Genomic DNA, 26,133 nt, shown 5'->3' with positions numbered 1-26,133 from the left:
CGGCGGTAAGCCCAACGTGGGCTTACCACTCGGTCTTCTAAGACTACCATCGGCCCAATGCAGCCATCGGTGGTAGTCCTGCCCCAAGGGTGCGCCATTTCCGGGGGAAAAAGAAAACCTCTGGAATTGGCTTGCACGGCAATAACCCGGTGATAATCGGTCGCTGCTCACTGCCCGGTTACCGCCGGGTTAGCGCGGGAGCCCTTATCTCCACCACAATGATCGAGGTCTACAAAATCCTGAGTGGTGTAGAACGAGTAGAAGTAAATCAATTTTTTACTCGTTCCAAAAGTACAAAGACTAGGGGACACTCAAGGAAGTTACATGGAAATACTTTTAAAACAAATAGGAGGAAATATTTTTTCACTCAACGAATAGTTAAGCTCTGGAACTCTTTGCCGGAGGATGTGGTAACAGCAGTTAGCGTATCTGGGTTTAAAAAAGGTTTGGACAAGTTCCTGGAGGAAAAGACAGATATGGGGAAGCAACTGCTTGCCCTGGGATTTGTAGCATGGAATATTGCCACGATTTGGATTTCTGCCAGGTACTTGTGACCTGGCTTGTCCACTGTTGGAAACAGGATTGGTCTGACCCAATATGGCTACTGTTATGTTCTTAATGTTGCCATTAAGTGCACTGCCATTAAAAAATAGCGCATGAGTCTTTACTATCATCTATTTTGTAGGCAATAAGGACTCGTGCGCTAAATGTAGATGTACTAATTAGCAGAAACCAGGGGTGTACCCAGACATCCAATTTTGGGTGGACCTGGGCCCAAGATGGGTGAGCAGAACTCCACCCCTGTCCCACAAGTGATTTGGTCTCTCCCTCTTTCGCCTGCATGCCATATGGTCTCTCAAACGTCCTCCCTTCCCTGCATAACTCTTAAATAGCAGATTGTCAATGGCAGCGAATAGCAACTAATACACACTGCTCATGTTGGCCCCACAGCCTTCCCTCTGATGCAACTGTTTCCACATAGGTGGGAATACATCAGAGGGAAGGCTGTGGGGCTGGTGTGAGCAGTATGTATCAGTTGTTGCAGGCGAAGATCTTCTATTTACAAGGTGTGCAGGAAGGACAGTTGTTGGGAGTTTTCAGCTGGTGGGGCTTGGAGATCCCTGCCAGCCACATTGTAGGTGTGCTGCTACTGGGTGGGCTTGTGCCCAGAGTGGGTGGGCCTGGGCCCACCCTTGGCTACACCACTGGCAGAAATGCCCACTCTCTGCCCCAGATGCACCCCTCTGCAAAAAAAAAAAAAAAAAAATAGTGCGTGCAGATTGCAAAATTACCACCCATCATGGTAAGCCCTTTTATACTACAGTAAGCAAGCACTAGTGCTTACTGCAGCTTAGTAAGCGGACCCCTGTGTGAGTTTGGGAGTCCTTTGTGAGAGAGGGGTTGTAGGAAGGGAGAAGTTCTGTGTAGGCCAGGGCTACAAGCCTGTTTCAGCTTCCCCAAACAAGTGAGTCATGGGCTATAAAAAAAGTACTATGCACATATATAATACTGTACTATATGATAAAATATGAAGTTAAGTGAGGGGGGGGGGGGGGTCTCAGTTTATCTGCATATGAGAATTCCTACAGATGACTGACATACTTAAAACACCTATTGAGATAAGTTATTTTTTTATTAAGAATTGTGAAAAATGGGTTTTTAAAAATATTGTTACGATTATCATCACAGTCAAATAGACACTTAAGCTCTAACGATTTTATTCACAGTTTGCCTCATTTAGCAGTGGGCTGTGCTATGAGCAGTTATACTGCATTGAAGGCTGGCTGGCTTCTGCACATATATTTTATCGTATAGTAGAACCTTATATATGCACACAGGTACTATATATCTATTTCTGTATAGATATAGATATTTGAAACGTTGAATCTGCGTGATGTAGGTTTTCTTTTTTTGTGTGTATACGTTCAGCATGAAAATCTTTTCCTCTCTCACAGTTGACTTAATAAAGCTATTCACTGCCTTAAATTTGTAATCAAATACAGTAAAGTCATGTTTCCTCTGATTAGAGCTACCGGCAAATGAGCCCTAACTTCTAGTGCTGCTTTTCAGCGAATCGGAGCTACAGAGCTAGCCTTGTGTTGGCTAGTGGCTGACAACAGGCAGCCACTATCCTTCAGCCCATCCCCCTCAGTGCTAAGCGGAGGTGTGGCTTGCACTTGCCAGTTCCAACATGGCCGAGCCGAGGAGATCCGTGCTGTCCCTGCTGCTGCTGGTGGCCGTCGCTTGCATCCACTTAATGGTCTGTCCTTACACTAAAGTAGAAGAGAGCTTCAACCTGCAGGCGACGCACGATCTGCTGTACCACGGGAGGCAGCTGCAGCAGGTGAGCCCCGGATCGAAGCGCCGGCCTCTCTCGGAGGGAGCCCGTGCCCTTACTTTGGTGTTTTATTTCTTGCAGTACGATCACCATGAGTTCCCCGGCGTGGTCCCGAGGACCTTCGTGGGGCCACTCGTCCTGGCCGGGCTCTCCGCCCCCACTGTCTATGCGCTTTCAGCGTTGCAAGTGTGGAAGTGCTACGCTCAGCTCGTAGGTACGGGATGGGGATAGGGCAGTAATATTACACCGGAAAGAAAAGCAACGTTCATTCCTCTCTGCAGGCGAATCTGTAAGAATCCTCCTCCTCCTTTTTTTCTTTACATATACTAAATAAATCTCCGATATTGAGGAGGTCTGAACAAGGTAAAATCCGGATTACCTGGATGTCCATAGGAATCCGTTAAAAATCCGAGGAGATGTTTATGATCACAAGGCTGATAAACGTATAGCTACCACTTTACCCCGTCAGTAAAGTAGGTGGTTCCAGTACTGGTTTTTGTTCGAGTGCTGGCTTGATGGAATTAAAACTACAAATTTATGTATGATAAGGGACAAATTAGATTGGACCAGCCTATCTGGCAGACCTGGGGTAAAGGTGTTAATTTTCTAAAATTGATTTCAAAACAATTTTGGATGAGTTTTGATGTTTAGGCATAGAAAATCGCTCTTGGAAGATGGGTGTTTCCTCTGAGGCTGACAATATGGAAGAAGAACTAAATTAGACCTGGATGTTCAATGCTGGCCACCAGCATTGAGTATCTGGGGTCAGCCATGGACCTGGAAGTTATGCGGGGGTCAGCCATGGACCTGGAAGTTATGCGGATGCCAGCTGCTGATATTCAGTCCTGGCACATGTATACCTAGCCAGGCAAAGATCGGACTACGTTTTGTGCAGTCTTCCTGCTGTTTTTAATTACCCCTCTCTAGACTCCCGCAGGACCCTTGCCCACGGAGGTGGAGAGAGGGTTTCAGAAGGCTCATAATAAGTCTCTTAAATATGACCTCTGTTTTCTGGCTCCTAATTTCCAAGGACATCCTAGGGCATCTATTCTCCCACATGATGTACTAGAGTTTAAAAGATAGTCTATTTATCTGATGTAAGGTGTGAAATGAAACAGAGAAATTAACACAGAGACTAGAGAATAGTGAGAGAGAATTTCTGTGAAACAGTTTAAAGAGAAGAGATTGAAACTGAGACTGGAGCAGTTTAGTGATAGAAATAGCCTTTTATTCTCACCAATCAGGACTTCAAGTTGGTACATACATCAGACAGATTCTGGGTCCAACCGGCCAGAGCTTCGCCTTCTGAGATTTGGTGGGGAAAGAGTCCGATTTTAGCTCAGATTTGCATTTCTTATATAGTATTTGGTCCCCATACAAGTCTATGGAGAGGGACTTTTTTATCTTAACCTCAGGTCAGGTGTCCACCTGTTTCTCATTCTTTTTCTTGTCTTGTAAACTCCTAATATGGTCAACTCCTAATATGGACTGTTGTTCCTAATCTTGTGCAACCATCTCTTCTAAGATGAAGAGATCAGTTCCATATCTTGTGACTCTGGCTGCCATTTTAACTGCAACAGACTCCATGTTCTGAACCAAACTTTTTAGGATTTTAGCCATCAATTCCTTGATCTTGGCTTTTGCACTGCTTTTGAATGTCACACTAAATTCTAATAAGGCTTATCAAGCAGCCCTGCTTCTGCAGGTGCTCAGCAACAAGGCCATCATCAGATTTTTAGGCCTAGTCAGTGCCTTTTAGCAGTTTAAGCTGTTTAAGGTATGTAAATTGACCCACCACTATTCCAGTGGATGGATCCCAAGCTGGGACACATATTAACTTGCAGGAAAAGCAAGTCCTTGCTCAGCCAGTCATAGATTTTTAAACCTAGCTGGTATTTTTACAGCCTGAGTCCTAAAATCCGGCCTTCCACCCTTCCGGTGGGCATCCAGTGAGGGCCTCTTGCTGTACTATAATTATACACTGCCCAGTTAAGTATGCAAGCACAGGCAGTGAATATGGTTAGTGCCCGCTTACTGCTGGCTCTGCCAAGACTCCAGTCCTCCAGACCACCCTAGCAATAACCGAAGAATGCCATGACAATCAGAGGGGATATTCAGTAGCACTGCCTGAATAATCCCTTCTGACCCTCTGATCATGGTTTAAGCAGGCAGAAAGCTCAGCAGTTCGCTTAAACTCCTTTGAGTATCTGCTTCTATGTATCAATGTCATTGTATAATTATTTATGTTCCTTTCTTTCTTCTTTTAATATCTCTGCATGAAAGTCAGAGGTGTCCTGGGCCTCTGTGTCATCTGTGCACTATGGAAGTTACAGAAAGAAGTTAGAAAGCAGTTTGGATCAGCAGTTGCAATACTTTTCTGTTTAATATGTGCAACTCAGTTTCACCTCATGTTCTATTGCTCTCGAACACTTCCTAATGTGTTTGCTCTTCCTGTTGGTAAGTATTTGCTATACATGGTGAAGTATTCATATTATTGTGCTAATTTCTCTTCATGGCAGTCATGGATAATGCTTTGTAAAAGGTGTAAGGTGATATCAGTCTCTTCTCTTAAAACAGCCCACAGTGTCAGAAACTTCACTTGCTTTTTATATAGAAAAAATATGTTTATAGATTGCAGATGACAACTGCAGAATGGCTTGTGTGAAGCCATTCCCCCCTCCCCCACATACATGCAGTCCCCCAAATATGATACACAGTGCTCATGGATGCAACAGTGCTCATGGATGCAACACTAGATATGCATGGGGACAGAAATTTCACCCGTCCCTGCTGGAATCTAACCCATCCTCACCCACCTCCACTTGAATCTCCTTCATCCCCACACTTAATCTCCTCCATCTCTGCCCATCCCTGCAAGTAATCTCCTCCATCCCTGCCTGTCCCCTGTATTAAAATAACTCGACTTGCCACTAGCTGAGCTGATTCAGTCAATGGACCCTCAGTTCTACATCTGTGTGGATGATATGTAGCTACTTATAACCATTGAACCTGATTTACCTACAGAGCTGAATAAATTGATTACCTGTCTAACATCAATTCAAGAATGGGCTAAACACAACAAACTTTGCTTGAACCCAAGTAAAACCAAGATTTTCTGGGTCCCTAACACAAGTAGATACATACCTGAAATCAGTTACCATAGGAAGCCTGAATGCATCCCATGGCACACCATTTTAAGCGGTGGTATGTGCTCGGTAGCTTTTACTAAGGGCCCTGAACGCTGGAAAAATCTGATTCCAGCCAGGGTCAGACTTATGCACATTGTGGCTTCTTAGCTGTAACATTTAAGAGGCCCCTCTCAATTTAAGTAGAACCTACATTTTAGGTTTACATAAGAACATAAGCATTGTCATATTGGGGCAGAATGAAGGTCCATCAAGCCCAGTATCTTGTTTCTAACAGTGGCCAATCCAGGACACAAGTGCCTGGCAAGATCCCAAAAGAGCAAAATAGATTTTATGCTTCTTATCCTAGAAATAAGCACTGGAAGACTGGGCTTCCAAATGGCAGATGAAATTTAATACGGACAAATGCAAAGTGATGCACATCATAGTTACCTGACGCTACGGTCCACGTTAGGAGTCAGCACCCAAGAAAAAAAATCTAGGTGTCATTGTAGAAAAAACACTGAAATCTTCTGCCCAGTGTGTGGCGGTGGTGGCCAAAAAACCAAACGGGATGCAAAATAAGACCAAGATTATTATAATGCCTCTGTATTTCTCCATAGTGCGACCTTACCTTGAGTACTGTGTACAATTGTGTTGCCGTTTCTCAAAACAGATATAGCGGAATTTATTTATTTAAAAAATTATATACCATACTATGACAAAAGTTCTAGATGGTTCACAATGAGGTGTATTTTCAAAGCACTTAGACTTAGAAAGCTGCATAGTAACCTATGGAATTTTGTAAATAAATGCTTTGAAAATGAGCCCCAATGTAACATACATATTGTGGAATTTGGATTATCTGTCTGAATCATAAATTCAGATAGATATAATCAAATAGATATTTTATTTGTAGCATTTGTGTCCCACATTTTCCCACCAATTTGCAGGCTCAATGTGGCTTAAATTTGCCATATTGGCGGTTGCCATTACCGGGTAACAGAATTACAAATGGTATTGCATTAAGGTGCATACATACATGGTAACATACATGGAACATGGCATATATGGAACAGATCATGGTATATGTATACACCATGTGCATACATTCATGGTAAAGAAAAATAAATTATGCTATTGCATGAAAGTTTCTGAGAATAAATTGGATTGTAGCATACATTAGGTAATCGATTATAGAGAGTCCCTATTCAGCATAAGGTTGAAGTGGTAATACTTGATCATCAACATATATGTTCCACAACATGTGCGATTTTGGTGTAAGTCACAGCCAAATTTGGCCACCAAAATACCAGTTATTTCTTTGGCCGGTTTAAACTTAACTGGCCTGCGCTCAATATCGACTTGGCCAGTTAAATTTAAACTGGCCAAAATATACCCGGATATTCAGTGCCGGTCACCAGAAACGGCCTGGCATTGAATATCTGGGCTCAGCTACCTCCCATGGTCTGAATATTGGGCCCATTGATTTTAGTTTGATTACACACCTTATCAGAAATATTCAAGGAGAGTTACAATATAGAGGGACTTAAAAGCAGGAGAGGTTCAAGTCAAACCTGGGGTTCATTTATTTTTACGTAGTGCTTCTTTATGGATGTGGAAATTAAATTTGCAACGTCTGAGTTCATTTGTTGGGCAAAGTTCAAACATCAGCACTGGGAAATTCTTTTATGTACCATGAAAACAATTTCTTTTCAGTTGTTGTATGATGACACGTGAGTCATATGTAGATCATGGGTTAAATAGGAGTCTTTTTGGGTGCATACAATCTTTGCCTGCGTCTTACATTGTGTAGATTGGAATGTGAGCTATGAAATACTTTCAGAACTCTTGAAGGCCAGTGTTTGATCGGAGAAACTTACTTAACCCTTTCTTTTGCAAGCCCCCCCCCCCCCCTCCTTTTTAATTGGTACCTTCTGTGTAGTGCCGGCTTTGGTGTTCAGGATCGTATTCATACCTCTCTTTTTTTTCCTTCCCTCTCAGTTTTGATGGCATTCACTGCTTGGATCCAGCAGAGCCATGGCCCATTCATCTGGCTCTCAGCTTTCGCCATCATTATCTTCAGATCAGAACTTTGCCTGTTCCTGGGGCTCATGTTGTTGGTGTCCCTGATAAACAGAAGACTGTCTGTTTTGAAAATGCTTTACCACGCTGTTCCTGCTGGAATTGCATGCTTGGGTAAGTTTTTTTTTTTTAATGATTGTGCCTCTTGAGAACTCCATTTGATCTGTTAATTACTTACCACATTTTTACTGCGTCAGTTTTCATATTCTTGGATTACAGAGAAGGTCAATAGCTAACATACTGGAGTGGAGCTTCAAACTCAAACTCTACAACCAAAAAAGAGAAAGCATTCTGAGTTAGCCAAAGTTTAAAATAATGAACAAACAACAAAGATTTATTATATATGCAATATGCAAAAGTGAGGATACCTTTCTGAGCCTGTGATGGAGGCAAGACTCCCGTGCATAGTTAACAAGAAGTTTACCAAATATGGGTGTGCATCTGATCTTTATATTTTCCCTTTCAGTGCTATTATTCTCTTTAGGGTGTAGTTATCAACGTGGGCTACTATTTAAGGTGTGTTATTTTATTACTACCGTATGCTAATTTTACCAGAGGTCCCATTTTGTGCAGTGAAACCTAGTTGTTATTAACTGGGGTTAACAGTAAAATGACACATCTTAGCGGCAGACCACATTGATAACTACGCCCCCTTAGTGTAATTGTGTCATGGTTCATACACTGCGTCAACTGTTTTGACTTCTCATTCGCAGCAGGGTTTAATTTCTGGGGGAACGGCCTGAAATGTTGTTCCACCACTTTTTCCCAGACTCCAGTGCGACAGAGGTTTTCTGCTGCAGCCCCTCCCTTCCAGGAAGTCTGAGGGGGTGAGGGGGGATCCTGGAGCCGAGCAGAAAACAATCACTCTGCTCCCTAATTCAGTCTCCTTGCACCTACCTGCCCTCCCTCTCTCTCAGCTCCAGAGTTCCATTTGCTTTTTCTCAGACGTTAAGCCCTGCTTATTCTGTAATTTTTTAAGCCTAAGATTTTGCCAATATACGCATTGGAAAGCAATAGTGAGAATTCCCAAACTGTGTTGAAACTTAGGTTTGTCTGTCTGTACTATGCTTTAAGGCAGAGCATATACCTGCCCTCCTTTAGGAGAAGCTGTTCCCTTTCCTTGTGTATCTTTCTGGCTTGGTTGTGTTCTCTGGTGTTTTCTGTCTTTTTCTGTGTATTGTCTGTCTTGGTCTTGTCCTGCCTCTGGTCTGTCTGATTGTGTTCCTGTTCTTGTCTTGGACCTTGCCATATCTCTTTTCCTTGTTCCAGCGTCTTGTTTGTTATGCTCCTCTGCTGAATTCCTGTTAGGTTTTGTTTTGTTTGAGTTTTGAGATTTGCCTTGCCTTGTTTGGTTTTTTTTGTTTCATTGGTACTCTTGCCTTACACATTATTTGGTACACTCTCTAGGCAAGAGTTTCAAGTTTATTTAAACTTGATACACTGCTATTGGGATGCCATCATAGCGGTTTATAAATAAAATATAGAAAAGAAATAGTGTCAAAAGAATAGATCAAAATTAAAATGCATAACTGCTGATCGTTGCAAGTCCTACTCCGTCCTACCAACTCTGACTTAATCATGATCAATAACACATTTATTTTAGACCAAACGCATTCTTAAAAAGATATGTCTTCAAATTCTTCTTTTCATAATGATAATTCAAGGCAAAGGTGTTTCAAATAGTGGGACCTACTACATTAAAAGGCAGAGTTTCGAATGGTATCATAAAATATTTGTCTAAAGGATGGTATTGCTTGAACCTTGCTGTGTTTGAACTTACTCTTAGCCCTGAGCTAGTGATAAAGTGCCTTAAGGTCTGTGGGTCTGGATTCTTTCAGAAGGAGACCCTTATAGAAAGGAAAGAAAAGAAAACAGTGGCTCCCCATGTCCCAACCAAGGTTCCCTGACAGATCTTTGCCGATTTTAGCAATCATGATTTAGAGGTATATTGAACCTGAGTTGGTATCTGTTGCTGGAATTCCTACATGACTGTTATTTATTTTTTCCAAACATTGATATCAACCGTATGAGCTTCAGAAGTGGTGTAGCCATTGGTGGGCCTGGGTGGGCTCGGGCCCAACCAGCAGTGACACAGCTGTGATGTGGCTGGTGGGGATCCCCAAACCCCGCTAGCTGAAGATTCCTGGCATCTCTTGCCTTGCACAGGTGATCAGAGGTTTCTTACCTCCACTCCCCCAATCCCCCCCCCCCCCCCGGTACTTTTTAAATCGTTCTGTTCTTCGCTGGCAACGGGCGGCAGCAGCGACGCACACCCGCTGAGCCTTCCCTCTGATACAACTTCCTGTTCACTGGACAAAGAGATTGCGTCAAAGTAAAGGCTTGGGGCCGGCACAAGCAGCAGATACGAGTTGCTGCTTGTTACTGGCAAAGAACTGAAGCATTTAAAAGGTACTGGGAAGTTGGGGGAGTAGAGTTAAGAGAACCCCTGATCACCTGGGAGGGATGGAGTTTTTGGGCTCAAGCCCACCCAAAATTGGGTGTGTGGCTTAGCCCTGGAGCTGTGTGTGTTTATCTGTATCTAGTATGTGCACACACAGGACTGTGCCTGTTTCCTTTGGCCAAGAGAACTAATCTGAAGACACTTGCGTTGCCTCTTTAGTTTAATACTAGCTTTCAATACACAAGAACAGCTGGTTTGGTGAGCCTCTGAGTGATAAGGCAGCCCCTCGGAACATTTTCAGTCTTAGCATCTTGTGAGCATGAACCTAAGCAGGAAGTTATACTTACATTGCAAAGCTGTTGTAATGTGTGTGTTGGACTGCAGATATGAATATTTCTGTGTATATATTACTGTTATCATTGGTATCATAGGCGCCGCCTCCGTGGGTGCTGTGTGTGCTCGAGCACCCCCAATATTTCGCCGACCGGAAGTTCCCTTCCAGCCCAGAATTTTAAAAGTCCCTCCCTCCGAGTTCCAGGGCTGTCCGTCCCTCCCTCCCTCCGAGTTCCAGGGCCCTCCCGCCCCTCCATCCCTCCGTCTGTCCAAATTTTAAAAGCCATCTTCTTGTCGGGGTGTTACGGCAGCAGTTGCACGCAGTGAAAAGTGTGCAGGCTCATGCTTCAGCCTTCCCTCGTCTGTCTCTCAGCTCTGGTCCCGCCCTTGCAGAAACAGGAAATGAGGGCGGGACCAGAGCTGAGAGATAGACGAGGGAAGGCTGAAGCGCGAGCCTGCACACTTTTCACTGCGTGCAGCTGCTGCCGTAACACCCCGACGAGGTAAGAAGATGGCTTTTAAAATTTGGATGGATGGAGGAGGGGGGGGGGCCCTGGAACTCGGAGAGAGGAGGGGGGCTTGGAACTCGGAGGGAGGGGGGTCTGGAACTCGGGAGGGGGGGCTGGAACAGGGGGAGGGGGAAGGGGAAATGCACCACCTGTAAAAAAAAAAAAAAAAAAATTCAGCACCCCCAATCATTTTAAAAAGTCGGCTCCTATGATTGGTATTACTAACTTATTGGTTTCATAGTGCTGCCAGTTGGACGCAGCACTGTATACAGTCCCTTTTCTCTAATAATCATGTTTCATTCTTCAGCACTAACAGTTACAGTGGATTCTGTATTTTGGAAACGCCTCCTGTGGCCAGAGGGAGAAGTACTTTGGTACAATACGATTCTCAATAAAAGTTCAAATTGGGGTGTATCCTTTTATTTATGTGTCAAAATGCAGTAGACACAACATTTTTGATCACTGGCATTAGAAAATTGTACATTTTTGCAGGTTAAACATATGTAAATGCCTGCTGATTAAAGCTTAAAGGTTTATTTAGCCTTGCTTGGCTGACCTGCATATTTGTAGTGTGCTTCCAACAGAATGATTGAACAGTCTTATTCCATAGCAAATTAAAGTAGGGATAGGCAATGATTAAAATGTTAATCGCGATTAGAAATTTTAATTCAAAGTTGATTGTTCTTAATCATGATATGCATTTTGGGCTTTAAAAAATTAGTTTCAAACAAAATGTAATGCTAAACTGAAAATAGTGGCACAAAGCGGCAGACAGATGTTTTTCTCGTAATGCCTTTTAAAATTCTATTCACCCAGCCTCTCTCATGCTCGCCTTGCCAGCTTTCACTCCAGTTTCGTGCCCCTCTCCAGCCATGACTTAACAGCGCTGCCTGAAACTCCTTCTCTCCCCCTGCACAGGGATCAGGCTGTGCAGATACTTAAGCTGCACCATGCAGGAAGTTGGAGAAGTCTCATGGTTTCAAGTCCCATGAGACTTCCCCAACTTCCTGCACCACTTGACTCAAGTATCTACAGAGCCCGATTGCTGTGCAGAGGGAGAGAAGGAGAAAGTGCTGAGGAAAAGAAAAAAAAATATCAGAGGTAAACGCGGGGGGCGGGGGTAATTGTATGGTGTTAAAATTTACGATCTGTGTTTAAAATTTTAATGCATTAATAGCATTATTAATGCGTTAATTGCCCACCCCTAAATTAAAGTAATGTTTATAAGGAGGAGTTTAAAGGACTTTCTCCATAGATATGAATAGAAGTGGTCCCGGTAAGGGTTTCCTGTAATTGAATTACAGGGCTTTTCACTCACTGTTTGAATTTTTGAATAGGAAGGCTTAAAATGGCCAATTTTGTACTAATGGTTACGTGCTAATGTTGCCATTAGCATGAGGCTGTTTTAAAAAATTACCACATGAGCACTTTACCACCACCTGTTTTGTATGCAATAAGGGCTCACATGGTATTCCTGCGCTAACTGGTTAATAATAATGTAGGTAGCGCAGGAACACCCACTCTCCTCCCATGACACGCTCTCAGTAAAAAAAATATATTTTAGAGCATGGTTAGTGCTAACACATTTATGATGCCTGAGCATGTCCCGCAGTACTCCATTTTTAGCTGTGTTAAGCGTGCAGGTACAAATCCCACCTTAATTCATTTATATGTTATTGTAAGCTCTTCAGGAACAGATACAAACCTATTGTACCTAAAGGTACACCACTACAATAGCCATCATCGGGTACAGTAGGTATTTCTGTGTTCCAGAAGGGCTCAAATATTTATACAGAAACAAAAGTTAAAGTGTGAGTTATACCTGTCTCCCGTTATTCAGAGTCCACTGCACCACTGCACTGACCACTAGGCTACTCCTTACACTTGCTTGCTGCTCTCTTTAGGATTTGCCATAATACCTGTCACTTTCACTTGGGGTGGGAGGAGCTCAGTAACCACTGGGAGATGAAGGAGGGGTGATACCCTTATCCCTCCAGTGATCAGCTGCTCAAACAGGACACCTTTTTTTACCCTGGATGTAATTGAAACTTCCTCCTTTTTTTTTTTGCCTTGAATGTTTCTTCCTGTTCCATTATCACCGTAGATCAGTGGTTCCCAAACCTGGTCCTGGAAGCCACCCTAGCCAGTCAGGTTTTCAGGATATCCACAGTGAATATTCATGTGAAAGATTTGCATGCACTGCCTTCACCGCATACAATATTCTCTCATGGATATTCATTGTGGATATCCTGAAAACCTGACTGGCTGGGGTGCCTCAGAACCACTGCTATAGATCATGGTTTCCAAAGGAGTCTTTTTGAGCGTATACAGTCCTCCCTGCAACCTCCATTGCATAGATTGGAATGTGAGTTATGAAACGCTTGACCAGAAAAAGTTCCTTAACCCTTTCTTTCCCAAGACCTCTCCTTTTTATTGGTACTTCTCTGTGGCGCTGCCTCGGGCTTTGGCATTCAGTAGCGTATTCATACCATTAGGTGCCAGAGACAAAAGGACGTTGCTGCTACTTCTGCCAACACTGGGCTTTATTTTCTTGTATTCTTTCCTGCCTCATAAAGAGCTACGGTTTATCATTTACACCCTCCCAATCTTAAACATCGTGGCTGCCAAAGGTTGTTCGTATGTGTAAGTACAAGGTACCGTTTCCTTTTTGTCCATTTTCCTTAATTAAGACTTTTATTGCTGGGCTTGATGGTAGTTTTTTTTTTTTTTTAAACAATACTGTTACCACCCTATTTAATTAGATATAAACCATTAAGGGCTTCTCCTGCTCCCAGAAGTTTCACTGTAATCCTTTTATCTTAAATCTGTTTAGTGAGCAAGAGACCACAGACCAACATAACCAAAATAAGTTCCATAACAAAATTAGGCTCTTACAGTAATTGAACATTGCTGTAATTTTAGCAGTTGGCAGTTAATACTGTTACCAGCTAATAGTAACATAGTCCGTAGGTCACTAGTGGAAGCGACAAAAATGGTATGGGATTTGTGTTGCAAGATATATGAGGAGAGTCTTACTGACCTGACCATGTATACCCTGGAGGAAAGAAGAAACAGGGGCGATATGATACAGACTTCAAATATTTGAAAGGTATTAATCTGCAAACAAACCTTTTCCAGAGACGGGAAGGCACTAGAACTAGAGAACATGAATTGAGGTTGAAAGGGGGCAGACTGAGGAATAATGTCAGGAAGTATTTTTTTTTTTTCACAGAGAAGGTGTTAGATACCTGGAATGCCCTCCTGTGGGAGGTGGTGGAGATTAAAATGGTAATGGAATTCAAAAATGTGTGGGATAAACACAAAGGAATCCTGTTTAGAAGGAATGGATCCAAAGAAGCTTAGCGGAGATTTGAAAGCAATACTGGTAATTGGGAAGCAAAGCCAGTACTGGGCAAACTTTTACAGACTGTGCTCTGATCGTGGCTGGACAGATTCAGCATCAGAAGCTGGAGAGCAAGGCCAGTGCTGGGCAGACTTCTACGGTCTGTGCCCTGTTCATGGCTGAATAGATTTGGATGGGCTGGAGTGGAGCTTTTTAGGGGCTTTGACGTTAACTTCAGAAATTTTAGAACAAGGACAGTGCTGGGCAGACTTATACTGTCTGTGCTTTGAAAATAGCGAGGACAAATCAAGACCAGGTACACATATGAAGTATCACATACCATATGTAATGTATCTTGTTGGGCAGACCGGATGGACCGTACAGGTCTTTATCTGTCGTCATCTACTATGTTGCTATATGTGGTTTAGGAAGGGGGTGCAAGGGTTTCATTGATCAGTTAAAGGGGTGCAGGAACAAAAAAATGAATATGAACCCCTGCTTTAGAATGATAAATTTGAGATTTTAAGTATTACAGTTTTGGGGGGGTGGAGTGTGGGTAGACTGGCTATTTGCAAGGAGCAGAGTGGGGGTGGGGGTACATTGGTTATTTGCAGGGGGCTATAAGACACAAGGCCCTTTGTAGTGCTTGAGTAAAATTGTTAACGCTGAATGGAGAGGAGAATTTGGGATGGGTGGGGGGTGGGAGGAGAGAGTTGTATTGGAAACTAAAATATTATAGGGTCCCGGGCATTCTAATGGATTTAGCATGTGCTAAATGGCCATGCAGCCCATTATAATCCTATGGGTTGAATGGCATTCCGTTTGCTTACTTCAGAAAAAGGACTCCTATTTTAGTAGTACACAGTTATACTGCCAAAGAAGTATGACATAAATTATTCATAATGTTGTTGAATAAAATGACTTTTTACAAATGATATATACTAGGGAACATTTCATTCATAAGCACTGCAACAACAGTTCAGTCATTAGGTCACAGCCTTTGTCACAAACACATGATTGTGCAATCTGGAAAAGTATGTAAATGAAGTAAAAAAATTTAAGTTTCATCACCATTAGAGAAAATTTGAGCTGTAATTGGAGAAGTCCACTGGTAAAAATGTATCTGTATGAATACTTGGGGGGTCCTTTTACAAAGGCGCGCTAGCGTTTTTAGTGCATACTAAAAATTAGCATGCACTAAATGCTGGAGACACCCATAGGAATATATGGGTGTCTCTTAGTGCGCACTAAAACTAAGCGCACCTTTGTAAAAGACCACCTCAGTGAAGTTTTCAGCCTGAGGGATTTACCCAGCTAGCTATTAAGTTACCTGAACGAATTCCTTTGGGAAAACTGTCCTAATAACTGCCTTCACTTTGTTTAGAAAGTTTCAATAAATTGCCTCAAATTTCAAGACCCTTCTCCACACCCCACTTTACCTCTTTTGCACCCCTCGAGGGTGCAGGCAGCGCTGGTTAAGGATCCCTGTTCTAACCCCCCCCCTATACTATGAGAACATCACCTTGTAAAGTTCTAAACCTTAAACATTTTTGTAAACATGACAGCAAATGAATGCCATACTCGGGGGCAAAAAGGAAAATAAACACTGGGAACTTATCTTTGTATAGGCTCAACGGAGCCTCCTGTTTCACTCTAGAAAGCTTCCTCAGGAGCTAATTCCCAGACCTGATTAGACACAGGCCGTGCATGAAACATGCCTGCAGGCTACTTTTCCTCTGTAAAAATGAATGATGATATTGGATTTTAATTTTATCTTGTACGAACTCTAGATTGGTGGTTCTCAATCTAATCCTTGGGGCACACCTAGCCAGTCGTTTTTTCAGGATATCCATAGTGAATATGCATGAGATAGATTTGCATGCGCTGCCTCCTTGGTATCTCTTGCATATTAATTGTGGCTATTCTGAAAACCCAACTGGATGGGTGTGCCCTGAGGATGGAGTTAAGAAACACTTCTCCAGCTGAGCTAGATTTAGTAAACATCTCCATTGGCAATCCAAAGTAACTCTGGTCCTTTCTGTTTTATTGGCAGGCTGAATAACTACCATAAATCCTGGGTATTTAAAGTAGGATCCCTGTGTGTGATTGCACATCTACTAGCTAATGCTGCATATTCCGGAGTTTCACTGTATATCTCACATTTCAACTATCCAGGCGGAGTGGCAATGGCTGAATTGCATAAACTGGTACATTGCTCCACAGGTTTGTAAAATCTGATCTAGAGAAGTGATGGAACATTTGAGCCTCAGGTGCAGTAAATTGTTTGTTACTAGCTTGGTGGGTGCTACAAAACAGCAGTGGGCCCTCAGGAGATAAATAAAACATTTTAAAAAATTGTAATATAAAAGACAAATATTAAGACTAATTTATGGTAGTCAGTCTTGGCTGTATTTGACAAATAATAGGGGTCCTTTTACTAAAGTGCGCTGAAAAATGGCTTGTGGTAGTGTAGGCGCGGGCCGATCCATTTTTCGGCACGCTAATAAAAAAGGCCTTTTTTTATTTTTGCCGAAAATGGACGTGCGGCAAAATCAAAATTCCCGCGCGCCCATTTTGGGTCTGCGACCTTAGCGCCAGCCTTTGACCTAGCGGTAAAGACTCGCGTGGTAACCAGGTGGTAATGACCTGCGTGCGTCCGAAAAGAAAAATGTTTTTTCAGATGCGCGCGCCAAAAAATGAAATTACCGCAAGAGCCACACAGTAGCCGGGCGGTAACTTCATTTTGGCGCGCGTAGATGCTTACGCGGCTTAGTAAAAGGGCCCCATTGAGACCAAACAAAAGCAATATGACCATCTCCTCTGAATACAGACGAGTTGAATGCCTGAACTTTAGCTGTGTAAACAGTAGGAATCAACTTTACTCATTTTAGTCCAAAAACATTTGCCTGTAGCTTTCAGCCTTAGTGTTGACATCTAAGGCTGTGTATGCTGTTCATACATTCTTTTAATGTATCATTTACACTTTGTTTAATTAATCCATAGAAAAGACTCTTAATGGAGAGGCCTTGGCTAAAGTAGGCCATCGGACAATTTGAAAGATAATGAAACTGTTCTGGAATTTGTTTTTTATTAGCAAGCAACAGCCAAGGTTTCCAGTATATTTATTAAAATCTCTACAGAAGTTACTTGTATTTGATTAACAAGTTATGTACCATGTTTATTCTTTGACTTTTGTTTTAGAATATTCTATCCAGACAGTTCCTTGTACATATTAATACTTCACACATACCTTTCCAGTTCAATGTGGCTTATACAATAAGGACCTGGGCGTTTCCAGGACCATTAGAAAACAGGTTTTAAAGATGAAATCAACTAGACATTGGATACCTCCTATATAAATAAGTCTTTAACTTATTAAGGAAATTACCATAGTTTGTCTGGTGCCTAATTTCCCATGGAAGTTTATTCCAGTAATTGACTGCCTGCTAAGTCAGTGTTGTAATGAAAAACTTATAAACAACCTTCTTAGGGGCAGGATAATGCAATACCAAGAACTCCCTCAAATCAAGCCTAGAATTTCTTGCAGAAAGATAAATAAGAGAAGACATATATAACTCGGGGCAGAACCATGTAAAAGTAAAAAATACTGATGTACACAGCTTAAAAATAATACACGGTCGAACTGGCAACCAATGCATTTGTAGCAATAAAGGTGTAGCCCTCTCAGAATTTGAGCTTTTAAAAATCATTTGGGCTGTAGTATTTAACAACTTCTGCAGCTTGTTAAAAGTAACCTCTTTACAGCCTAAGTAGATGATAATCCATGTCGGCTCATACCATTGTTTGCACAGTCTAAAAACATCAAAAGTAAAATTATATCTAATGTGTCTTAGTTTCCATAATAATCTAAAATCTAGTTTCCTCCTGTATTTTGGCTTCCAGCTGATTTGGACTTTGCTTCAAGTGGACTGTAGCACTATGAACTAGATTCTATATATCATGCTAAAAAATTGACACCAAAATAAAAGTCACCTAAGCATATTCTATAAAGTATGCCTTAATTTAGACATACTTTATATAATAAGCCTAAATTTCTGTGCGGTGTATAGAATATGCTGAGCGCTGGTCCGCGTGATGAAATTTAATCGTAGGCAGTTATGCCAAGTAAAATTTGGTGTAAATCCCGACGCCTAAATTAGGCGCGGACTGGGTGTATTCTGTAACAATGCGCATAGATTTTAGAAACGCCCATGACCTGCTTATTCCATGCCCATGGCCACTCCCACTTTTCAACTATGCAACTTAGAATTTACGCTCATCACGTTAGATTATGCTAGACAGGTTGTGTGTAAATTCTAATACTAATTAGTGTCAATTGCTTAATTGTCAATTATCAGCGCTGATTAGCTTGTTAACTAAGTTGCGTGTGCAAATACAGAATACGCCTGTATTTATATGCACAACGTAAGTCGCACTAAATCAAGACCAGATATACATATGAAGTATCACATACTACTACTACTTATCATTTCTATAGCGCGACTACATACCATATATAATGAGTTTATTTTGTTGGGCAGACTAGATGGACCGTGCAGGTCTTTATCTGCCGTCATCTACTTTGTTACTATGTATGTTATATAGAATCTGGGGATATAAGGGCAATTCTATAAAGGGCACCTTGATTTAGGTGCCAATTGTGAGCACTAATTTATAGAATAGTCACACTTGTGGGCAGGAATGCTGTCACAAATAGGAATTTATGCAGTGTGTACTAGGCGCTTATCTTATAAAATTGGCACACTAGTCACATGGTATGTAAGAGCAAATGGGCATGTCATGGAACTTTGGAAGGCTAAATGCTTTGAAAATATGCCTCTTAGTGGACTTTAAAAAAGGTTTGGATGGCTTTTTGGAGGAAAAGGCCATAGAATGTTATTGGATGGACGTGGGAATAATCCACTATTTCCGGGATGGGCGGGACAAATCGTTTGTTCTTTTGGCCGCTGTCAGAGACAGGGTGCTGGGCTCAATGGACCCTTGGTCTGTCCCGGCATGGTGGTGCTTATATACTTAATTAGATTTAATCGAAATATTCGCACATAGATGTAGGTGTGGGATCCGCGCCGGTTCAAAAAGGGGGTGTGGAAATGGGAGGGTCATGGGTGGAACGTGAGCATTCCTAATGTCTACACATGTTGTTACAGACTGAGAGGACATACATTTGCACCACGTTTCACTTGATGCAAATGGCTGCACCTAAAGTTAGGTGTAATTCCTGGGCATAAGTGCTATTCTATAAACCATGCCTAACTTTGTGGCTTATAGAATTCACCCTTTATGCCTACCATTTATTTACCTTGCCTATTTTAGAACCCCCTCCCTCATGCCTTCTGGCTCATTTATCATATCAGAATCCTTGGCCAGAGAGCAGGGACCACAGACACTTCTGCAGCATCTGGTATCCATGTGCTCCATGTCTGATTCTTAGATATCACTCATTGCCTGGACTCCTTCTCCCTAGGGTAGTGGTTCCCAAACCTGTCCTGGGGGAACCCCAGCCAGTCAGGTTTTCTGGATATCCACACTGAATATGCATGAGTGAAATTTGCATGCAGCGGAAACAGTGCATGCAAATCAATCTCACTAATATTCATTGCAGGTTTAGCTGAAGATCATGATGATACAAAGTTTATCTGTTGTAGGTGCAAAATGTAACATTTGTAGGAACAGTTTTTTGTAGATATTATGAAAGTATAGATAAGTTTCTACACTGTATCATGCTCCTAGACTCTCATGTTCTGGCAGTAGGTGGGTTCTGACAGATGTAATACTTTTCTTGAACAGATGCGTCTCTGCATATCGATGTAGCTGCTGCACAGACTGGAGTGTCCCGCTTTCTAGAAATCAACCCAAATTGGAAGTATGTTTTTGACATCTTTTTTCTTAAGAAGATACTTTGAAAGAAATAACCATTCAAGAAAAAATGTTGAAACTTGAGTTTAGAGGGGTAGAAATATAGAACAATGAGTAAGTTGTAGAATGAACTGTGGCACCTTCATCAGGTCAGTGCAACACAAGGGTTTGAAAATAGTTACCAAGGGAGGCGGGTCTAGGCCAGGGAAGAAGAGACGTCATGAAGACTCTGCGACCAACAACAGATCTTCCTGCCCGTGCAGCGCCTTCAGAAAGAGGTGAGGGGCGCTGCTCGGGCCAGTAATACAGAGGGGGGGGGGGGTCTCGGTGGAGGGGGGAGCGGCGTAGTCGACCTCAGGGGGGGCGGCGGGGCACGGGGCGGAGGAATGACGGGAGGCGGAGCTTTGGCAAAACAGAGGAACAGGAAGGGAGGGGGACCGGGGCTGCTAACATTTCGCTTTTTCGTGTGTGTGTGGGGGGGGGGGGGGCAAGGCCGTCCATACAGGACGCTCCGGACGAGCGCCCTTGCCCCCTCCCGATCCTTTTTTTTTGTACTTTTATATTGGTGCAGACCGGGTAGCCACGTGTATGTGTTGTGGTTTTTTTTTTTGTTTGTTTTGACATTTGCGGCTTGTGCAGAGCAGCCAGCATAACACTTGGCTGCTCTGCGCATGCTTTAGGGGCCGATTAACGACGGGGATTGCGAATGTGTGATACATCCTACTTTTCAATACCCCACCGAACATTTCTGAAACGTTTTTTTTGAGCATTCTTCGTTTTTTCATATTCGTTAAGCACTTTTACGATTTTGATTTTTTAACGTTTGGTTGATGCATCTGGGCCTTAATCCTGATTTTACCGTGGTGCAAACAATTTAATGTGTCTAGTGAGTTCAGTGGGACAAGGGTCAACCTTCCCTTCTCAGTTTTTCATACTAGGAGGGACCAACCTGCACCTGTGACTTGCACCTTTGTTTGATCTTAGCCAAAAATGACCAAGCAGTAATAACTATGAGAATGACATTATGCTGAATCCTATGCTGCATCATAGTAGGCTGAAGGCTGCATTATACAATAGGCACTGCCCCAAAATACTAAAATGTTGAATAGACTTTCTTTCTAATGAAGCATTCAGTTCCTTTGTGCACATGATGGGAAATAAGGGGTATTAATCTGCTCTGTGTTCCCATTAGTTGAATGCATCTTCATGTAGCTGACGATTCCTTTTGGAGGATTGAAAACTGTTCACCTCAGGCTGGGTTGTTGATTGCAATAGATAATAGCATCAATTCTGTAAATGGCACCCCGCTGCAGTTCAGGGAACGCTAATTCTGAGGCCATTACAGAATTGTAGTGCAGACCTGCATCAGTGTGCCAAAAAGAACACATACCTGCTTATGCCAAGTCAATGGCAGGTGTAGGAGGGGATGCCTAGAACTGTCAATCATGCATGCCACTTCCTGTCCATCAGGGGCAGGCTGAGAGTACTCTGGGCTCCCCTGTCCTACTGCCGCTGCTATCAGTGCCCCCATCCCCACCATGCTGTCTTCCCCTTACCTTGAAGGGCCCTGGTGGTCTAGTGGCTGTGGCTTTTTCGGGGACAGGACATAAACCCCTCTTTCCTGCCTACCCGCTGCCTCTACTCTGTTTGGCATGGTGCCGTGTTTTTCAAAATGGCTGCTGAGACTTCCCACGGTAGTCTCAGCAGCCATTTTGTAAACACAGCAGTGCAACCAGGGAGACTAACGGCAGCGGCCACTAGACCACCAGGGCCCCTTCGGGGCTGTAGTGTGTGGCAGCGGGCAACTGGGCAAATTCTCTGGGCCCTTGGGCACTGCCCAGTTGGCTGGTCAATCCACCCCTGCTGCCCATGTTCCTCCCACATGTATGCCCCCTTTTCAGTTGTGTGCAGTGCCACATACACACGAGCTTACAAAGCAGCACTTGGGGCAAGCACTTGCATAAGTGACGCCTATTCTGTGTTTATATGTGCCTAAATGCAGGCGCGCCTTATGTCGAAATGTCTTCCACACTTGTACAGTAGTAGTAGTAATGAGCAAAAGAGCCCCTTATTTGTGTTCATGCTGTTGCTCACTGATGTAATAAATGCTAGAAAGTCAAAGAAAATAAAGAGTGTTTTGTCTTTTCATAATAACATTTGGGTCAATAGTACATTTTACTATGTTTATTTTCAAATTTTCCTTCTAGGTATGATAAAAAAGAAATCATTAAACCTGGAGATCAAATGATGTTTTCATATACACACATTCTTATGGAAATGGACACGAATCAGCTTTCACATTACAAAAAGACCCACAGGGTGTTGGCAAACATACCTGGTGTGAGCAGGTTTGGGTTCAACATTACTGTACTACCTTTCATTTATTTGAAGTTGGAAACCAAGCTTGTTCTGCTGGAAAAACTCTGATTCCTTGTGATAGCATGTCAGCATTTTCTTCTGTATATAAATTCTTACTGATATCCAAAAAGAGGACCAAATGGGACCAATACTTGGACAAAGCAATGTGAAGCTCCAGTGGAAGGAAAAGCCAGAATCATGTCTGTGAACGAAAAATGTTAGCCTATGTGCTGTAATGGGAAAGAAAGTCTTGTTAGTTGTCTATTCACTCGCACAATCATCCAGTGCAGAAGTTTTGCCAAGTCCTTCAACTTTTCTTCAAAGTTTGGACAGAAAAGTACACGTACAATGTCTGTTCTTGCATTTTGAATAAAGTAGGGAGGGTGCCATGTTTGTCCACTTTTAAAGGTAATAAAAGAAGGGCAACTACAGTGATAGCTTTTTTTTTTTTATATCGGACTAACTTAATATATCTTTTGGCATGCTTTCAAAGGAAGAGCCACTTTCTCTCTATATAGAGAGAGCGAGACACCCATTGCAAGGACAGTCTTGGGAGGGGGAGGAGTGTCGGGGATAAGTACTAACAAGTAATAGATGAAACAAAAGAAAGGAAACTAAGGTGATACTTTTTTATGGGACTAACAATACATTTTTTTTTTTTTTTTACTCCTGGGGGGAATTCTGCACAACTGCACAGTGCCGATTCCCTCGTACTGCAGAATGCCCAAAATTCTTCTCACTGTGGGCATTGAGTCTCTCTCCTTCCTCCTCCATAGAGATCATGGCTGCAAGCGGAGAAGGAAGTGAACCACTGCCCATAGGGTCACTTCCCTTCCTCCTCCACCGGCATAAACTTGACTGATTCTGTGAACCAAGAGAGCCCCTGGTCTAAGCTGGCAGAGGAGGAGGAAGTGACTCGATGGGCAGTGGTTCACTTCTTCCTCCTGCTGCTGCGCGAGCTGTGCAGGGGAGGATGAGAGCTAGCTCCAGGAGTATAATGAAGGGGGAGGGGGCAGAGAAATGTGAGTGTGCTGGAGCTTGAAGAGGGGAAATAGCAGGAAATTGAACCTTTGGATGGGGAAATTCTGTGCAAAAATGCAAAAAAAAAAAAAAAAATTCACACAATTTTGGAGAATTTTCAAACCTTTTGTATAGAATTGCCCCAGGAGTAATTTTTTGACAACCTTAAGGGCAGAACCCACCTTTTTCTGGTCAGTTAAGAATAAAAAAAATGAGAATATCAAAATATATATATAATAATGAAACATGAAAAGCAGGAGTGACCAAATGGTTAGAGCAGTGGGCTAAGAACCAGGGGAGCCCTGTTCAAATCCTACAGCTCACAAATACACAAATATAAAAACTATGTAAAAGGTTATATGGAGAGGCATAATCGAACGCCCATCTCCATGGGTGTCTATCTCCGTGGACGGGTCCTCGAAGGGGCGGGCCAGACTGTATTTTCAAAAAAGATGGGTGTCCATCTTTTGTTTCGATAATACAGTTGGTGCCAGGTAAATGCATCGGATTTGAGCTGAGCGGTATCAGTTTTCAGCGATAAAGGAAACCAAAGGCGCCCAGCTCAAAAACGAACAAATCCAAGGCATTTAGTCGTGGGAGGGGCCAGGATTCATAGTGCACTGGTCCCCCTCACATGCCAGGACACCAACTGGGCACCCTAGGGGGCACTTGTAAAAAGTTAAAAAAAAAAAAGTTAAAATACCTCCCAAGTCTATAGCTCCCCAAATCCACTCCCCAGAACTCTACACCATTACCATAGCTCTTATGGCTGAAGGGGGGCACCTAGATGTGGGTACAGTGGGTTTTGGGGGCGGTTTGGAGGGCTCCCATTTACCTGCACAAGTGTAACAGGTGGGGGGGGGGGATGGGCCTGGGTCCACCTGCCTGAAGTCCATTGCACCCATTAACAACTGCTCCAGGGACCTGCATACTGCTGTGATGGAGCTGGCTATGACATTTGAGACTGGCATACAGGCTGGAAAAAAAAGTTTTTAAAGTTCTTTTTTTTTTTGGGTGGGAGGGGGTTAGTGACCAGTGGGGGAGGTCATCTGGGCAGTTGAGGCATTTTTTGGGGACTTGTTTGTGAAAAAAAAGGGTCCAAAAAAAGTGACCCAAATTCTGGCTTCTGGCACCCTTCTTTTTTCCATTATTGGCCGAGCGCACCATCTCTCCTCGGCCGATAAACACGCCCCAGACCCGCCTTCACCACGCCTCCGACACGCCTGTCAACTTTGTCCGTTCCCACAACAGACTGCAGTTGGAGGCGCCCAAAATCGGCTTTCGATTATACCGATTTTGGCACCCATGAGAGAAAGGCGCCCATCTCCTGATTTGGGTCGAAATATGGACGTCTTTCTCTTTCAAAAATAAGCCTGCTTTTACAGACTAAGTGAGGAGGACATGTATGTTAAATTGAAATGTCCAAGAAATATTAAACTTTATATATTTTGTTGTGCAACACAATTTTTTCATATTTATATATAAATAAATTTGTTTTGGAAATCTGGTGCATCTGAATTCTTGGCTGTGACTGTCAAATCAATAATGTCAGCTGTGATTAAGGGTTGATTGTACTGGAAATTAATAAGTGAATGTAATTATTTTACTTTTTTTTTTTTCAATATACAGTGCTGGTTGGGTTCAATTATTATTCTCTTGTTGTTTAGATGTATAAAGCACATAACACCCTGTCCAGGAATATTTTTGGGTTGGGCTCCTTCAGTTGTTCCTCCTATGAGGCATGGGAGGCTAAGGAGCCATAGTACAAAAAAAAACAGCACCAGGAGCATTTAGAAATGGGACACAGTTCTGTTTATTAAATAGATATTCACCCTCTCTGTACTGTTAAGCTGAGGAGCCATGACAGACCAAAGAATGGCAGAAGGCTAAGAAGCCACAGGAGTTAGAGGTTTATGAAAGAGTGTCAGGAATAGCACGGTATGACTTGGAGGAGAGAGCAAGTCCCTGGGTCTGGTTGGGGTGGAAGAAGCATATGCTGGGGCCATTGCAAATGTTCCAAAAAGCACACAGGCAAGCAGTCTGCAAGATCCAGAACAGCAGAAAAGCAAAGCAGACCCATGCGCTGAAATAAAATGTATTCAACACATACATAAAATCAGCATATAACTTTCCTCTAACCGCTCAATATGGCCATGTTTCACTCACTCAAGGGCTGAATCAGGGGCTTAACGTGAAAGGAGCAGTCCAATGTTTTCTCTGTCTGGTTAGTGCAGTGTAGTACAAAGAATAGGGCTCGTAAGCAATGAGCTGTTTTTCCCAAGCAACTACAGCCCGACACACAGGCTGCTACAAATTTCTAAAAAAAAAAAAAATCACTAAAAATGACCCCAACTTACAAACCTTCCCCAGCAGCTAGAAGCATCTGTGTTCTCAGGAACATGCTGCGTCAACCAGCGTGCAAAAAAACAAGCAGTGTACTTCTCTCCACCAATGTAAATCCTTACCTGGGGCACCTTGTTTCACTTAATCTTGCTGCTTCAGGAGGAAACAGGTCCACAGGCCTTTCAATGGTTCTAGTAGCTGGGGAAGGTTTACAAGTTGGGGGTCATTTTTAGTGACCCAGAGAAGCATCAAGACTTTCTTCTAAAGAGATGAATTCTGATTTGTTACATTTTTGGTATGCATGCTTACCCCCCCTTTGTGACTTTTTTTTTTTTTTGTATAACCCTTTCACGTTATAAGAGATTCACTTTTGGATTTGTGTATAGAGACATATAAGAGGA

General features: G+C 42.7%; 1 protein-coding gene across 2 annotated transcripts; it reads left to right on the top strand.

The window, feature by feature from the left end:
* Nucleotides 1-1,822: 1,822 nt before the first annotated feature.
* Nucleotides 1,823-23,819, top strand: ALG12 (ALG12 alpha-1,6-mannosyltransferase). 2 transcript variants are annotated; one of them, XM_030215738.1, is made up of 9 exons: nt 1,824-2,344; nt 2,420-2,552; nt 4,622-4,795; nt 7,468-7,662; nt 11,099-11,202; nt 13,211-13,434; nt 16,188-16,357; nt 19,943-20,018; nt 22,219-23,819. In XM_030215738.1, exons 1-9 carry the CDS (start codon nt 2,192-2,194, stop codon nt 22,436-22,438), a joined length of 1,449 nt encoding a protein of 482 aa, XP_030071598.1. In that variant the 5' UTR covers nt 1,824-2,191; the 3' UTR covers nt 22,439-23,819. The 2 variants fall into 2 exon arrangements, with proteins under 2 accessions (XP_030071597.1, XP_030071598.1); XM_030215737.1 differs by having other exon boundaries at nt 1,823-2,552.
* The last annotated feature ends 2,314 nt before the right edge of the window (nt 23,820-26,133 follow it).

The sequence above is a fragment of the Microcaecilia unicolor genome, chromosome 10 (genome assembly GCF_901765095.1).
Source record: "Microcaecilia unicolor chromosome 10, aMicUni1.1, whole genome shotgun sequence".
NCBI lineage: Eukaryota > Metazoa > Chordata > Amphibia > Gymnophiona > Siphonopidae > Microcaecilia > Microcaecilia unicolor.
Note: the sequence above shows the minus strand (reverse complement) of the source record. Positions and strands in the feature narration are given on the sequence as shown.

Bases quoted from the DNA above. Each gene is read 5' to 3' on its own strand.
- ALG12 (XM_030215737.1), top strand. From the start codon at position 2,192: ATGGCCGAGCCGAGGAGATCCGTGCTGTCCCTGCTGCTGCTGGTGGCC. The intron at 7,663-11,098 runs GTAAGTTTTTTT...TTCATTCTTCAG, and splicing joins TGCTGGAATTGCATGCTTGG to CACTAACAGTTACAGTGGAT. The intron at 13,435-16,187 runs GTAAGTACAAGG...TTTTATTGGCAG, and splicing joins GCCAAAGGTTGTTCGTATGT to GCTGAATAACTACCATAAAT.